Genomic DNA, 15855 nt, shown 5'->3' with positions numbered 1-15855 from the left:
GTTTGTGTTGTGTGTGTTTGTGTTGTGTAGCTCTGTGTGTGTTTGTGTTGTGTGTGTTTGTGTTTGTGTTGTGTGTGTTTGTGTTGTGTAGCTCTGTGTGTGTTTGTGTTGTGTGTGTTTGTGTTTGTGTTGTGTGTGTTTGTGTTGTGTGTGTGTTGTGTAGCTCTGTGTGTGTTTGTGTGTGTTTATGTCCGTCAGAGTGTCTCGCGGGCAGAGGCCCCCGCTGTCCCGGACCCCTCTGTCTGCGCATGCTCCGTGCGGCGGCTCTCAGCACATTGAAGTGTCGGAAGTTTAGCGGAGTTTTAGCCCGACTAGCAGCAGAACGACGCTCCGAGCGAACAAACTCGTTTTTCAGCCGCAAAAAGTGCGTTTGGGCGGAACCTCGAAGCCCACAGTGAAGCCCGGAGGTCCGTCGATGGATACAGGCCGTTTCCCGCTGATTAATCTGCGCAAACGGGAGCGTTAGCGGCGTTTGAAAGAAGTTGTGATTGTTTTTTTGGCGCTCTGGCAGCGCAGAGGAAAGATGGAGGATCTGCGGCTGTAGCAGCGGCTAACGCTAGCTGGCCTGTCGCTTCACTGGCACCACCGTCCGGGGAGATATCCGAGCCGCTCCGCCGCCCTGAGGACGCCCCCAAAGTTTGGATGGTTTGATCGCACACGCTACCGGAGCCCGGTGAGTATGGCCTCGTGGTGGGGAAGGCTAGCGGGCGGAGTGCGTCGGTGTGTCGGAGCGCTGAGTTAGCCTCGGAGCTAATGAGCTGAAACCTGCGTTAGCTTATTGAAGCAGCAGCTTAGCTCGATGCTAACTAGCTGCCATTACAGCTCAGAGCGACAAGTTGCCCCACTCGGTTAGCAGGTTAGTTATGCTAACTTTTACACTCCTACGACTTAGTTAGACTAGTTATAGTTAGTGGTGCTGCCCAGCTTAAACTCAGACTACTTAGTTAGGTCAGTTGTAACCAGGACAACTTCTGCCTGCTCTCACAAACTCACACAACTTGGTTACCAGACTAGTTCTGGTTAGTGTTGCTGCTGCTCAGCGGTAGCTCATGCCTGAGTTAGCAGGTTCTGTATGGGTCGGTCAGCAGCTGTTTAGTTCTGGTTAGTGTTGCTCATAACCACCTCTGACTGTTTAACCTGTTGTGTGGGTTAGTTATTGTTGCTGAGTCTGCTGGGTTAATAGGTGAGATGACTAGTCTGGTTAACACCCAGACTAGTTAACTGGAGACACAGTTAGCAGATCAAACTCAGTCAGTCTGGTTCTGTGAATAATTTAATCCAGAACATGTTAAAGAAGCAAAACAGCGTCTGACAGGAATAAATGTGAGCGACAGAGATCCAGACAGAAGAAATATTCAATACACAGAACACATGAGACAAGAAAAAGGAACAATGCTGTCAAAATAAGTCATAAAAGTTTGTTTAAGTTTCATGAATGAGTCCAGAAACATCCAACTAAAGGAGCGACCGGTTGATCTGAAGCCACAGTAACTCAGATGTGTGTCATCAGGGAGGGTTTCTGTGCTTTTTAATCCACACGTCTGTGCTTCTGTCACAGCAAACCACATCGTGTTTGACTCCAAACCAGTTGTTTGACTTTAAAGAAAGTCTGAAACACACTGACAGGTCGCACGCGTCAGGAACAGTGATCAGTGATGGTAGAAGCTGTTTGTTCTGTCCCGACATCCAAAAACAACAAATAAAAAGAACTTCTGTCGTCTCCTGAAGGGACTCAGCGAACATTTTGATCATTGTCTGAATCGATCGATCAGCTGATTGATCTAAACGTGGATCCGTTTCCTCCAATGTCTTGTTTAGTCCAAACAGGTTCAGTTTACTGTCACAGAGGAGAGAAACCAGAAAACACAGAATTTAGATGGATTTTATTTAAAATGACTCCACCTGGTTCATCAGAATACCTGGTGACTGATTGATCAGCTGATCAGTGGCTCCAATCTGAGAATTACATTCTATCGGATGCAACTGAACTAATGGACTGATCAGTGAGTGACAGAGTCTGAGAGTAGTTCTGGGATGTTGTTCTGACCCTTAATGATCCGTCTGCAGACGTTGACTTTGCAGACGCAGTGAGTCGGATCTAGAAAGCTGCAGTCGCTCAATGTTTTGGCTTTTTTCTGATGAACGGATGAAGCAGCAGGTTGAACTGTCACACGTCGTCCTGTTCATCATCTGATCGGTTTTATCTCAGAACAACAGAAACAGGCTCTGCTCACAATGTTTGGTATTTGTTCCTAGAAATGACTGAAATTCAAGACAGCTGTCAAAATAGCTGCTTCAGCGGCTTCGTTTAAAGTCTCGTTTCACCGTTTGGTGGTTCTGATCTGTAGCTGTGGTTCAGGTCACTGAGACACACTGAAGCTGAGCGTTTTCTTTAATCATAGCAGAGCAGGAAGTGAACCAGTCGCTGGATGATGATCGATCATTCAGCGGCGCTCAGATGTGAATGAAGTATTTTCTTTGTATTAAATGTTTTTGGACGTCAGTTTAAATATGAAACTACCTGAGACGCCACTGTGTGTGTTTGTAGATGAAACCTAGAGACCAGAGTCTGAGCCTCATCAGGAACTATTAATGCCGTTATTTAAGGCTCTAGGGGCACTGATCAGTCCATTTATTGATCAGCCATGTTTTGATAAACGAGATGACAAAAATCAACCGTCTCCAGCGTCTGGGTGTGTTTGGACTGAAACAGGCGATGGCGTTTTACAGACGATCCACAAACTGATAAAGAAAACCGATCATCAGCTGCAGCTTCATGTCAGAGCACTGGACGGAACAAGTCCAGTCTGCTGCTGTTCTTTAAAAGAAGTCACAACTTAAAGGTCAGAGACTGTCTGAGAAAAGTTCTGCTAAAGGGATGAATGTGGTCGTATGAACCCTTCACGTGCTCTGAGTTCCACGCCGAGCGGAGGCCACGCTTCAACGCGATCGACGGCTTCACTGCAGCTGATGATGATTTTTGTGGTTTTTCATAGATTTTGTCTGTAAAATGTCAGGAAACAGTGAAGCCGTCTGTTGTAGTTTTAATCTGACCTCACTGGTGACCAGCACGGTGCTGAACGGTGGTGTGTCTGTCAGGAAACTGGATCAGTGATTTAGGTTCTGTGAGTGTTTCACCAGGAGCTGCAGCCGACAGACAGAAACTTCACAAAACACCACAAATACATGAATAAACCACTAAAACCGTCTGTACCAGCACCAGGAGGTTCTCTGGCGGCAGCTTCACCTCTTAACGGCCACAATAGAAATAACTGTTCTGTTGATCCGTCCATCAGCTGTTTGGAGTCCAGTTTACCGTCAGAAGGAAGCTCATCTGGACTCTGCCGTGTTACTGACGGCCAGCCTGGACTCGTCCGGTTCTTCTGAGTTCTACACTAAAGCTGGTCCCTGGTCGAGTCCCGGCTGTAAACATCCATCAGTACAGAACCGAGGCCCAGTGACATGATGGTTCTGTGCGTTTAGGAGACTTTATTCAGATTAACATGTGAAACAGGAACACACAGCTGCTGTCAGCACGTCTCACAGCAAAGCCTCAAGCGCCGCACGTTTCATCCTGAACAACACTGAGTTTAATGGTTCGTGTTCGTCTGGTGGACGTAGTTGAGCTCGTTTACCGTTTTCCTCGTCAACCTTTACGGCCGCATATTTGATGTTTTGTGCACATCGGAGCTGAAGCTGAGCGTCGCTTCCACTGCAGATTATTCTCTGGCTGAGTTCATTCAGCCACTAGTCTGAGTTATCACAGTTTTTAGTGGCAGCTGCGGAATAATTCAGTAGACATCACAACCGTCGGTCCAAAATGGCTCCAGGCTCGTCACAAGTAATGAGAATAACTGCTAAATGTTAAGAAGTGCTCCATGCAGCTCCAGACTAGTTTAAAATGAGAACACCTCGTTAATAAGAACAGGCATCATGTGACAGCTAATGGACTAGTCGGTGGTGAGCACGGTGACCAGGCTGCTTCGTCTTCATGGTCAGTCTTCTACAGTTCAGCATCTTTCTGCTGGAAACGTGTTCAGGGACAGTTGAACATTTAAAAATGACCAGTGTTTTACTGCAAAACATAGAGCAGCTTATTTCTGTAGCACCTCCTTTACATGGAGGTTCTTCAAAGAGCTCTGAAGGCAGCAAACAGCAGAATGACTGGAACAAACTCCAGCTTCTAGAGGAGCTACAGCTGATGGACTAACGCGTCAGAAAAGACAAACTGGAGAAAGAAAACACTCCATAAAATAATGAATGAGAAGGTTTCATGTTGGGTCAGATTTCAGTGATCTTTCTACCTGAAGTGACTGGTTCCAGGTAAACCTGTCCACTGAATGTGAACTGTTCTGCTGCAGATCTGCTGTTTCTGCTCAGGAGCCACTAAAGCATGAGAGTCCTTCAGGCTCTGAGGATGGAAGCAAAGCTACTGGAGGCAGGATCTAGGTGAGACCCCCGCCCCCGTTTATACCTGTAGTACACCTGGAGTATACCTGGAGTGCACCTGGAGTACACCTGGAGTGCACCTGGAGTATACGTGTATATATATATATGTGTATACACACACACACACACACACACACCTTTATATACCTGTTTATACCTTTATATACCTGTATATACCTGTGTCTATCTGTTTGCTGTCCTGTGAGCCTCCACTGATTGTGAAGCGTCCTGCTGTCTGATCTGTTTGCATGTGTGACTCGACTCCTGCAGAGCGTCGGTGTGTTGCTGATAATGACGGTAGACTCTGCTGTGTGTCCTCAGACATCAGATGGTGCTCTGAAGAAGCCATGGGTAGCTGCTTAAGCTGTCCAGAGAAAGAGTCAATTCCAGATAATCATCAGAGTAAATTCAAGGTGAGTTCGTGCCTCGACCTGCTGATCCACACCCTGGATTATTCACTAATGACTGTGGTTGGAGTTTCATCATGACTCTGCTGCTTTCTCAACCCGAGCGCTCTGTTTCCTCCTGCTCTGCTGTGGTTCACCTGAAGCGCCTCCACCTGACAGCAGAGCAGCTGATTGGTTGGATTCAGGGTGAAGGTCCGCCCACACAGAATTAAAGTAATTAAAAGTTATTCAGACAAACGTGAAACAGGTCTGACTGTGTTGGGAAATGATCCTGATAAACCGCTGAGGATGATCTGACAGCAAACATGACAGTGAATCACCAGTTTTACTCATGAATGTTCCAGTGAGTGTCTGAGGCGTCTTCGACCTGCTAACTAACCGGTGACCTGGTTTCATCTGCAGCTGGACACGTCTGTGTTCTGATAGAACCGAAACGCTGTTGAATGGATGGAATAAACCGGAGCAGCTTGGTTGAGATTATGCTGTTAATTAGCTGTGGAGTCAGCGTAGAAGGCATTATGGTCTGTTTGGGTTTCATTCTGGTCCGTTTACGTCTCGTTCATCAGCGGTGTGGTTGGTCAGAAGGTGGCGCTGTAATAAACAGAGCAGAAGAAAAAGGAAACTAAACCAGCAAACTGCTAGAAACCCAAAGAAGAAGAAACTAATCAACCTGTCCGTCTGCAGACTGCTCTCAGTTCAGCTGTGATGATTCTTTGTGTCAGCAGCTGTCGGCCATGTTGATGATGTCACAGACAGCTGGTCATGTGACTGAAGCTGTTACTTAGAAAAGCTGTTTCCATGAACATCAGTGATCTTTAAGGAAAAGTCAAAAAGCACCTCAGAGCATAAATTAAAGGTGATAAAGTCACATTTTGACCTTTGCTGTTGACGTTTTTCTGCTGAGATTCTGTAATGCGTAGAACCCTGCTGGTTAAAGCGCAGCGTGTGAAGGAGGATGATGACGTGACGATGCTGTTTGACCACCTCTGATCGAGCCATGTGTGTGTTTCAGGTGATCAATGTGGACGACGATGGGAACGAGCTGGGCTCAGGTGTGATGGAGCTGACTGACGCCGAGCTCGTTCTCCACACCCATCGCCGTGACGACGTCAGGTGGCCTTACCTGTGCCTGCGGCGCTATGGCTACGACTCCAACCTGTTCTCCTTCGAGAGTGGCCGCCGCTGCCAGACGGGTCAAGGTAGGAGATCGATCAATACCCATTATTGGTTCTTTGGGACTGACGTACATGAAAGCAGGGAGCCTGTAATCACACCTGGACTAATTCACTGATGCGCTCATTATTTAGATTAATAATTACTGTAGCAGAATATGGACAACGGAGGGGATGACATCAGAGGGTCATGTGACTCTCAACCTTCTCCTGTTCAAACATCAGTGACGGTTCTGTCTGCTGTTCTTCTGTGTTTATTCCCACCAAGGTCCAGATCTTCAAGCTTCATTAGTTACTGTTTCAGACGCAGCTGGCTGTGTGCTAACTGAGTTGCTAGCCGTTAGCGTAGCATGAACCTGTGACAGCAGCTGATGGCTGATTGATGGAGATGTTTGTGCGCGTTGTTGTCAGCTAAACACATCCATCATCATCTCTACACCTTAACCCTCACTAGGGGGCTGGAGCCTATCCCAGCTGACTCAGGGTGAAGGCAGGTTCACCTGGACAGGTAACCAGTCTATCACAGGGCTACACTTAGAGACAGACAACCAAGCACACTCACATTCACACCTACGGACAATTTACAATCACCAATTAACCTCAGCATGTTTGTGGACTGTGGGAGGAAGCCGGAGAACCCGGAGAGAACCCACGCTGCACGGGGAGAACATGGAGACTCCACGCAGGAAGATCCCGGGTGTCCTCACCGGGACGCCAACCGGAGACCTTCTAGCTGTGAGGCCACGGTGCTAACCACCGAAACACCTGCAGCCCCAACTAAACACAGTTAACGTTCATCTGACTGCAGAAACATGTTACGGTGCTACAGATAGCGTTAGCTGCAGGCTAAAAGGCACCGCTAACCTGTCAGTGTTGCCATTAGCTTAGCATTGTTAGCAAGATCAGTTCCAGCTGCTCTGACACAAACAGGTGAATACTTCCGGTGCTTTTGGGTTATGCTGAGGAGTTTTTGTTTGAAAACTCGATGTCTGACTGAGACGTAGAATAACGTGATGAAACATCAGGAACGATTCATTTTCCTGATGGAGTTAAAACCCGATATCTTCAAGGACCATCAGAAAGGTCTGAGATTCTCTGTGTTGTTACTGTTTGTGGCGCCGTGCTGTTGAACCCAGCGGCCGGTTCTGAGCGTTAAGGAGCAGGTGTTAACACGTCGAACAAAGTGACCATCAGTTGTCAGTCTGCAGGTGGATATGGAGCTGCAACACAACCAGCAGGTGGCGCTGCTCCTTCCCTGTTTTACTTAACCTGAGCTGTCTTATTGTGTTGAACTGTGGTTGGATCCGCTGGTTCTGGTTCTGACTCTGTTACTCTTGGATCCATGCTGTCAGGATCGGGGGGTGGCGGGGGTCGGTAAGTCTCAGGAATCCTCGTCTCCTCCTCATTCACTCCCCGACCTCCCAATACTGTGATCGGGTCGATCAGGTGAACAGTATTGATCAGCTGTGAAGGTGTTTGTGCTGTGATATTCAGGGATCAATAACTGTGTTGGTGCTGTGTCCTTCCCGTGTTGCCATAGTCCTGGTTCTCGTGTCCTTTTAGTCCTCTGACCAGAACCCAGATGTGTTCTTCCTCCTAAATGTCATGTGTCTATCTGCTGTACTGATGAAGTTCTGAGGCTCAGAAATGATGGAAAAAGTCCATTAAAGTGATAAATCTGGACCCTCCTCTGTGGACTTCAAGGACCTGGAACTATTCACATACATATTATAACATATAATTTTCACAGTATGGAGGCAGAACTCTGATCATTAAATTAGATTTGTGTGGTCAAAGATCACAGTGAATGTTAATTACTGTTGTTAATGTCATTGCTTAAAATGAGGAACTGACTATATCGTAGTGTAGCTGTAATGCCTGGTGCTTCCAGCAGGGGGAGTTACAGGTGTGTCTAACACTTTGAACAGCAGTTGTACATGAAGTCTGTATGTTTAAGTGTTTGATGATTGAGTAACATGCAGTTGATCTGAATAATGTGACTTTTTATGAAGCATCCGTCTGAGCCTTCACTGATCATATGAGCTGATGTTAAAGCTCCTCTGTGTTTCATCTCAGCTCCATTTACCCTCCTGCCTGCCTGCCTGTCTGTCTCTCTGTCTGTCAGTCGGTGTTTTTTATCCTGATGTCGACAGACTGAATGCTGATGTGTGTCACTGATGTGTGTCTGTGTGGTACGTTGTGTGTTTTCAGGTATTTTTGCCTTCAAATGTCCTCGAGCTGAAGAGATCTTCAACATGCTGCAGGAGGTGATGCACAGCCACAGCATCAGTGTGGTTGAGGAGGCGGTGCTGGAGCCCAACCACCAGGCGGCGCTAACTCCTGCAGGTAAAAACACACTGCATCAGGCGACGCACACTCCACAGTTGTTCTGTTGTGTGTCTTTAAGGACCTGTACGTCTCGTTTCCTCAGCTCTTGGTTACTCGGTGCCCACGGTGCCCAACGGGGTGAGCAGGATTCCCTCTGTGGGTGAGGCTCCGTCTCACCCGTCCACCCGTCACCCGTCAGTAGCCAGCACCCGGCTGCCCTCTGTGGGGGAGGACTCCACTCACCCCCTGCTGGTGGCCGATGAAGTGGTAAGATCAACACTGTTCACCCTGCACAGGTGACTGGGGTCAGGTGACTGGTCAGGCGACTTGGGTCAGGCGACTTGGGTCAGGCGACTGGTCAGGCGACTGGGGTCAGGCGACTGGTCAGGCGACTGGGGTCAGGCGACTGGTCAGGCGACTGGGGTCAGGCGACTGGTCAGGTGACTGGTCAGGTGACTGGTCAGGTGACTGGTCAGGCGACTTGGGTCAGGCGACTTGGGTCAGGCGACCGGGGTCAGGTGACTGGTCAGGNGCTGAGCCAGCGTCAGGCGGCAGCGAGACAGGACGTACTGTTTCTCCAAGTCGTCCAGTTCCAGGATGTCGACCTGACGCCTCACTGCAGACAGACAGGTGCAGACAGACAGCAGCTGTAAGTGTGTCTCTGAGTTCCCTTGTGGTTCTGGTTCTGTCGAGCTGCAGGACTTTATGTTGCAGAGAGGTAAATAGACTGACCTGGTTCAGCAGAAAACTCTCCATCAGAGTTCCTCTTCGGAGACGCACCTGGACGCTCGTACTGCACAGACACACACAGTCAAAACACACAGCAGAGTGCAGTGGGGTTGTGTAGCTGTGTGTAGCTGTGTGTGTGTGATGTGATTGTGGTACTGTAAGTGTGTGTCTGCGTGTATGATGTGTTTGTGTGTGTGTGTGTGTGTGTGTACCGTGGCCCCGGCGGCCGGCTGGACGATCCAGGCGTACTCCGGCCTGATGAGCCTCAGACAGGTGAGGGCCGCCAGGTAACAGTTTACCTGCTTCTGGAGACCCACTCGAGTGGGAACCTCTCGGCCCAGACGCATGCCGAACTCAAACATCACCGTCCCGGCTGTCCACACACAGACACACAACCACACAGGTCAGCACTGGCAGGAACTACAACCACAGTGAACTACAAACATGGCGCCTCGCCGCTACCTTTCCTGTAGTTGTGTCTGACGATGTGGAAGGCGTACAGCAGCTCGTAGTAGTTGTGGGTCAGCAAGTCCAATCCACGAGCTCGAGACTCAATGATGCTGACCACCTGACACACAACCACAGACACACACACTCTGTTAACATCGGTCTCCATTCCAGATATGTTCTGTGTGTTTCTGATCAGGTGGTTGATCAGAATGAACAGATCAATATTAAATAAAGACAAAATAACAAAAGCACACAGAATAAGTTAAATCTCACTATAAATCTGTTCAGCAACCCCAGGTCAAACCGCTAAATCCTCTGGATGTACCACAGAAGTCATGGTGCCCACTGCACATTAACTCCCACAATCCTCTCTGCTTTGGTCTGCAGGTTTTGCAACAATAGCACACAGTAAGAGGCTCCACCTGGTGGAAGTACCAGGTACTACGGCTGATCTACAACATTTATTGACAGCAGGTTCTCCATCTGCTGCCCTATTGGATACTGTAGGTCCGTCAGGTGGTCGGTAGGTCAGTCAGATGAACAATCAGGTGGTCGGTCAGGTGGTCGGTAGGTCCGTCAGGTGGTCGGCCAGGTGGTCGGTAGGTCCGTCAGGTGATCAATCAGGTGGTCAGTCAGGTGGTCGATAGGTCCGTCAGGTGGTCGGTAGGTCAGTCAGGTGATCGGNTGTTTTTCATCAAACCTTCAGACGGGTATGAAGAATTTTCATGGTCATTACCATAGTAACAGATGCTGTAGAGCCAGATCACCATGGTAACGGATGCTGCACCGCTAACCTGGAGGTTCTGTTCAGTTTCAGAAGGATTTAAATCTTCACCAGTTCTTCTGATGATTCAGATTCCCAAGTTTTACGTGTCACCTGCTGCTTTGTATGTTAGCCATGATAACTGGATGTTACCATGGAAACCTACATGTGCTCTGTTTTTATGTTCGGTCCATTACGCTGACAGTACTACAGCTGATAGAGCATTAATGAGAACATTGATTATCTATTGGTATTTGTTACAGAGAATGTTCAATCACATTAAATTCACTTTGATTTAAAGTGACTTCGTCCAAAACGACCAACTCGTGTATCAGCTCTGGTTGATCCGCTGTGGTTGGACTGGTGTCTGAATGTCTGGAAGAATCGTTGGTGCTGAACCGGCTTAAACAGGGTTCACCAACAGTTGTTACTTTAAAGACCAACACATTAACACAACTGTGTGTGTCTGCAGGTCCACACCTACGTCAACACCACGGGTCTCCTGGAGGAGCCCAGTCCTCTGGCGGCGCCGACCCCCCTGGAGAGCCCCACCTCCCCCCAGCCTCAGTGCCCTCCGACCCCCCCTCCTCCCCCAAGGACCCGGGTGGAGCCGGCAGCAGCGGTGGCTCCGCCCCTCTCTGCGGAGCCCCAGGTGCTGCTGGAGCCGGTGGGCGTTCGCTTCGTTCTGGGCCCCACTCCGGTCCAGAGGCAGCTGATGGAGAAACGGCAGCAGGAGCTGCAGGAGGCCGATGGGCCGCGAGAGACTAACGGACATGCCGACGCCGAGCCGGGCCCCGCCCACTCCAATGGCTCCTCCCATCCATCCACGGCCCCCCGCCGCCACCGCCCACCCCCCCTCACCCCCGACCTGCAGAATGTCAACAACTCGGCCCAGCGGCGCACCGCCCTGCTGGACTACGAGAACCTGCCGGCGCTGCCGCCGGTGTGGGAGGCGAGGAAGCCGAGCTCAGAGGATGAGGAGAACGGCGGCCTGAAGACGCCGTCGCTGAACGGCTACAACCACCACGGGCCGCTGCAGCACTCGTACTCCCACCCGTTGTCCGCCGCCCTCGAGTCCTCGCACAACTACGTCAACACGGAGAACGTGACGGCACCGCTCAGCGCCCACCGGCCCGACACGGCCCGCCGCCGCGCCGACGGACCCACCATCTTTAACTTCGACTTCCGCCGGCCACCGCTGCCGGGCCACGCGGAGCCGCCCAAAACCCTTAACTACATTGAGGTGGAGATGGACGGCGGCGCCGGGAACAGAGGCGCCTCAGACGGCAGCAACCCCCACACGCCCCGCACCCCCACCTCCCCGCTGCCGCCCACCACGCCCACCCGTCGCACCGAGCTGTACGCCCTCATCGACATCGAGCGCACTGCCGCCATGTCCAACCTGCAGAAGGCGCGGCCGCGGGATGACGGCACGTCACGCAAAACGAGACACAACAGCACGGAGCTGCCCACCAAGAGCACCGTGTGACCTCGCATGGACCAATCGGATGGGAGAAAGACTCTCTGCTGCTCACCTGAGCAGGTGACGGACCTGGACTGTATCGCAGGACGGACTGCTTCCTTATATGGTACAAATCAGTATTACTGAACAAAGCATTCCATTTAGCCTTTTATATGAGTCACTATGTGCTGCTGTAATTCAACACGTATGTTCCAACATGTACAGTAGATCCTGGCACAATAAATGTGTTTTTATTTGTACTCAGTGCACGTGCAGCGCACGTTTAATCACATGATGACCTATATCTCTATCATATCTGCTGACCAGAGTTCTACCTTCAGACTGTGAATGTTCCAGAGGTCCAGGTCCTTCAAGTCCACAGAGGAGGGTCCAGATTGATCACTTTAATGGACTTTTTCCATCATTTCTGAGCCTCAGAACTTCATCAGTACAGCAGATAGACACATGACATTTAGGAGGAAGAACACATGTGGGTTCTGCTAGAACCTGACACCAGATCAGTTCTACATCCATCCAGGTGTCTCAGTCTGAACACTGGACCTGGTTCTGTTCATGTCAGCAGCTGGTAGCATCAGTATTATGGGATGGATCATAGTGGTACCAGGTCAATGTCTATGACATAGAGTCATGGAAACAATCATTGTTACCCTGGATGTGGTTCCGGTTCTGATCAGTCACCAGATGAAACTTTACAAAGTGCATTCTGGGTAAACTTTCCAGGCTCATATCAGCATGTGTGATGGTGGTTGGTCAGAACTGGTTCTAGATGATGGAACATACCAGGACCATCTGTAGACAGAAGTCACTCTGACCACAAGTTGTTTATCTACTTAAGTTATGAGGCTCAGAAATGAAGGAGAAAGTGTGAAATTAAAATGACTGTTTGGTGAATGGAGTCTGGTGGCCTTGAAGAGCTTCTGTTTCCCGTCTGAAAGGAATGTTGATGCAGCATGAAAATATCAGAACTATTTCTGAAACCTGTATCACACGGAGATCAGAGCAGTCAGCCGCTTACCTGAAAATACGACAAAGACGTGTCAAAAGTGAGAAATCTGTAGATTTCTGCTCATTTTGAATTTGATGTCAGAAGAACCGAGGGACCAGAGGTCAAAGGGTTTCTGCACCAGGTTCAGAATGGCTGCCTCAGTTCCAGAGTCTGATGTCTTTGTTCTGCTTTTGGAAATGAGGCAGAAAGACAAAGTTTTGGTTTCACATGTCAAATGTGTTATTTTCACGTTGCCGTTAGTCCTGACTCCATTAACGAAACCAATCGTTTAGCTCGATCAGCTGCTGCTTGGAGCTAAAACAACTAGTTTTATGAATGGAGTCTGGTGGCTTTAAGCAGACCAGCGTCAGTTCCCTGTCAGGACTGTCGATGCAGCTGATAGCCTGTGTTTAACTGAAACTAGTACAAAGGTAACATCTAATGGTGAAATTCAAATGATTAAAAGCCAGAAGATGGTGCAGCTCAGAAGGACATGTTGCTGAATCCAGCTAAAAATGAGCAACACGCTGTTATTTCAGTTAAATACCGACTAAGGAGTGTGACATTCATTCAGTTATGTTATTGTTTTGGACGTCCTACAGAGTGTCACCTTGAAGCTCTTTAACTTCACCTCAGGACATTTACTTCTATTTCTGACAGTAAATTGAAGCCACCAGACTCCATTGACAAAAACTGAGATTTTAGCAGCTGCTGCCTCAGTTAACATAAGTGGTGTGCTCTAACACCCACCAGACGTCCTCTGGCTGATGAAGCCCAGGTGAAGAACAGAGCGCCGGTAGAGTTCAGTAAGAAACACTTTATTCATGTACAGTGAAAAACAGGACGAGTAGAAAACATTAGAAAACACTTTGAGCTTTTGCAGCAGCTTCAGCTCTGAGTCTGCGTCTGGTCATCTGCTCCACCACCCGGTGATACTCGGACAGCTTGTCCTGAACTCTGTTGTAGAGCTGCACACACACAGACACACACAGAGCAAGGCGTCAGTCACAGGTTCGATTCCCTCATCAGCTCCAACTGTACACACCTGAACCAACGTACGCTGCTGTGAGTCTGCGTCTCATTCAGAGCCTGAAGCAGCTGATCGATGGACGTGTACGGCAGCCAGGCAGGAGGAGACGTCGCACACAGAGGCCTCTGGAACACAACAGACACACAACATGAGGCCTCTGTCGGGGTGAGGGTTGTTCTGACTTAGTTTAGAGAAGTTCAGAAGGTCTCCAGGTTCAGAACCTCTCAAAATAAACCCCCCAACAGACATGAAATGAGGAGACTCAGACAGAACGGTTCCATCAGAACCACTGGATGGATCCATCAGGACACAGTCTGACTGATGATCCAGAAGGTTCCTGTCAGTGTCTATCTACGGATGGATCCATGTTACACCACCTGTTGAGGCTCTAACATCAGCAGAACCTGGTGTGGTGAAGTTGGACCAGACAAGGTTCTGGTTTTTAGACGTTTAGACTAAATGCTGATGTGGATCATTGGTAGGAACCAGAACCTGGAGTTCACAGGTTCTAGATGTGCAGAGCTACAGGCTGCTTCCTGTCTTGACGTTTAATGTAACTGTGTCCTGATGGATCCATCCAGTGGTTCTGATGGAACCGTTCTGTCTGAGTCACCACATTTCATGTCTGTTGGACTTTTATTTCTGGAGGTTCTGAACCTGGAAATGGACTCTCAGGTTGTTTGAGGGTCTGAAAACATCTGAAATTCTCCAAATTCAGCCAAAAATATTTGACAGAACCTAACTTTGGGTCCCAAAGACCAGTTCAAGTGAACAGAACCGCTGCTGTCTGAACCAACAGAACTCTGTCTTCCTGTTGAGCTTCTTTCCTGCTAATGTTTAAATCAGATTTGAATCATCTGCAGCTGAAAAGAAGCTAAACTGAACTAGTTTACAGACGTTCCCTAAACGCCTCACTCCAAAGTACTCGAGTATTTTTACCTCGATTCCAAAGTACTGATGTCCTCGACCCAGAACAGCGTCGACGTATTCCACCACGAGCTCAGCAGCAGAATCCAGCAGGTCGAAGTTCAGCAGCAGCCTGAGCAGAGATGGAGCGTCCACGCGCTGAAACAAACAAACAGGTAAACAAACAAACAGCAGATGGAGCGTCCATGCACTCAAACAAACAAACAAACAAACAGGTAAACAAACAAACAGCAGATGGAGCGTCCATGCACTCAAACAAACAAACAAACAGGTAAACAAACAAACAGCACACACTGCTCTGTCTGAATAACTGCCTTAACAATGCAATAGACCAATCACTGATCAGATGAATCAGGTCATGTGATTCCTCTGAGTCTTTCTATTGGCTTAGTGTAACCCCGCCCCCCGTCCTCATTGGCTGCTGAGCTTTCACCTTGTAGGACTTGACCAGCCAATCAGGCAGAGGGACACCATGTGACAGCAGCTTGTGGATGACGTAGCGGTGATGCTGCCCGTTAGCTGACGGATACCTGTCCAGGTAGGAGGCCAGCAGCCGCCACGCCTCGTCTGCAGCGCTGAGGACAGCAGACACAGAAAGAGCTCTGATCACCGCCAGCTGTCACTATGACAACCTGATCAATCAGTCTGATCGGTGGCAGGTCTCACCTGGACTCCTTAGTGTTGACCACAGTCAGCTGGTTAGCAGCCAACCAGCTCCAGGCCTCATTGTGAGACTCCTCCCCCCCAAACTGCAGCTTGATGCATCTGAATGCAACAAACAAACACAGGAGGTAAACAATCAGCTGCAGCATAAACATCTGACGACACAGGAAACGGTGTGCAACCTACTTGAAGGTGAGACCCTCGAACACCGGCGTCAGGTTGAGTCTGAAGGTCTGACTCAGAGAAAGAGCCGAGTCAAAGAGTCCGACCTGCACCAGCAGCGACACGAGTTCTGCTGCCGAGGAGCTGCCTGAGGGACAGACGGGTCACAGAGAGACAGACGGGTCACAGAGAGAGTCAGACGGGTCACAGAGAGACAGACGGGTCACATTGAGACAGACGGGTCACAGAGAGAGACAGATGGGTCACAGAGAGACAGACGGGTCACAGAGAGAGACGGGTCACAGAG

The 15855-nt window shown here is 49.3% G+C and overlaps 2 protein-coding genes across 3 annotated transcripts in view; one reads left to right on the top strand and one right to left on the bottom strand.

The window, feature by feature from the left end:
* Nucleotides 1-125: 125 nt before the first annotated feature.
* Nucleotides 126-12025, top strand: LOC103366619 (fibroblast growth factor receptor substrate 2). Of its 2 annotated transcripts, none has more exons than XM_008294389.1 (7): nt 126-673; nt 4362-4449; nt 4771-4862; nt 5869-6055; nt 8240-8374; nt 8460-8623; nt 10771-12025. In XM_008294389.1, the coding sequence occupies exons 3-7, from the start codon at nt 4797-4799 to the stop codon at nt 11785-11787; spliced, it is 1569 nt and encodes a 522-aa protein (XP_008292611.1). In that variant the 5' UTR covers nt 126-673; nt 4362-4449; nt 4771-4796; the 3' UTR covers nt 11788-12025. The 2 variants fall into 2 exon arrangements, with proteins under 2 accessions (XP_008292611.1, XP_008292612.1); XM_008294390.1 differs by having other exon boundaries at nt 4720-4862.
* Nucleotides 12026-13563: 1538 nt separating this feature from the next.
* nup160 (nucleoporin 160) overlaps nt 13564-15855 on the bottom strand; it is a 21087-nt gene continuing 18795 nt past the window's right edge. The window contains 6 exon segments of the mRNA XM_008294394.1: nt 13564-13734; nt 13826-13921; nt 14736-14861; nt 15157-15298; nt 15390-15488; nt 15573-15706. Coding sequence (XP_008292616.1) covers nt 13624-13734; nt 13826-13921; nt 14736-14861; nt 15157-15298; nt 15390-15488; nt 15573-15706 — 708 coding nt within the window. The 3' untranslated portion in view covers nt 13564-13623.

This window comes from Stegastes partitus, unplaced genomic scaffold, assembly GCF_000690725.1.
Source record: "Stegastes partitus isolate 25-593 unplaced genomic scaffold, Stegastes_partitus-1.0.2 Scaffold958, whole genome shotgun sequence".
Classification (NCBI taxonomy): Eukaryota; Metazoa; Chordata; class Actinopteri; family Pomacentridae; genus Stegastes; species Stegastes partitus.
The sequence above is the reverse complement of the archived record's forward strand: the minus strand, read 5'-3'. Positions and strand labels throughout refer to the sequence as shown.

What these genes read in the sequence shown, in the direction of transcription:
- LOC103366619 (XM_008294389.1), top strand. Translation starts at nt 4,797, where the DNA reads ATGGGTAGCTGCTTAAGCTGTCCAGAGAAAGAGTCAATTCCAGATAAT. An exon ending in GGCGGCGCTAACTCCTGCAG is followed by an intron (nt 8,375 to 8,459) that starts GTAAAAACACAC and finishes TCGTTTCCTCAG; the next exon opens with CTCTTGGTTACTCGGTGCCC. An exon ending in TGCTGGTGGCCGATGAAGTG is followed by an intron (nt 8,624 to 10,770) that starts GTAAGATCAACA and finishes GTGTGTCTGCAG; the next exon opens with GTCCACACCTACGTCAACAC.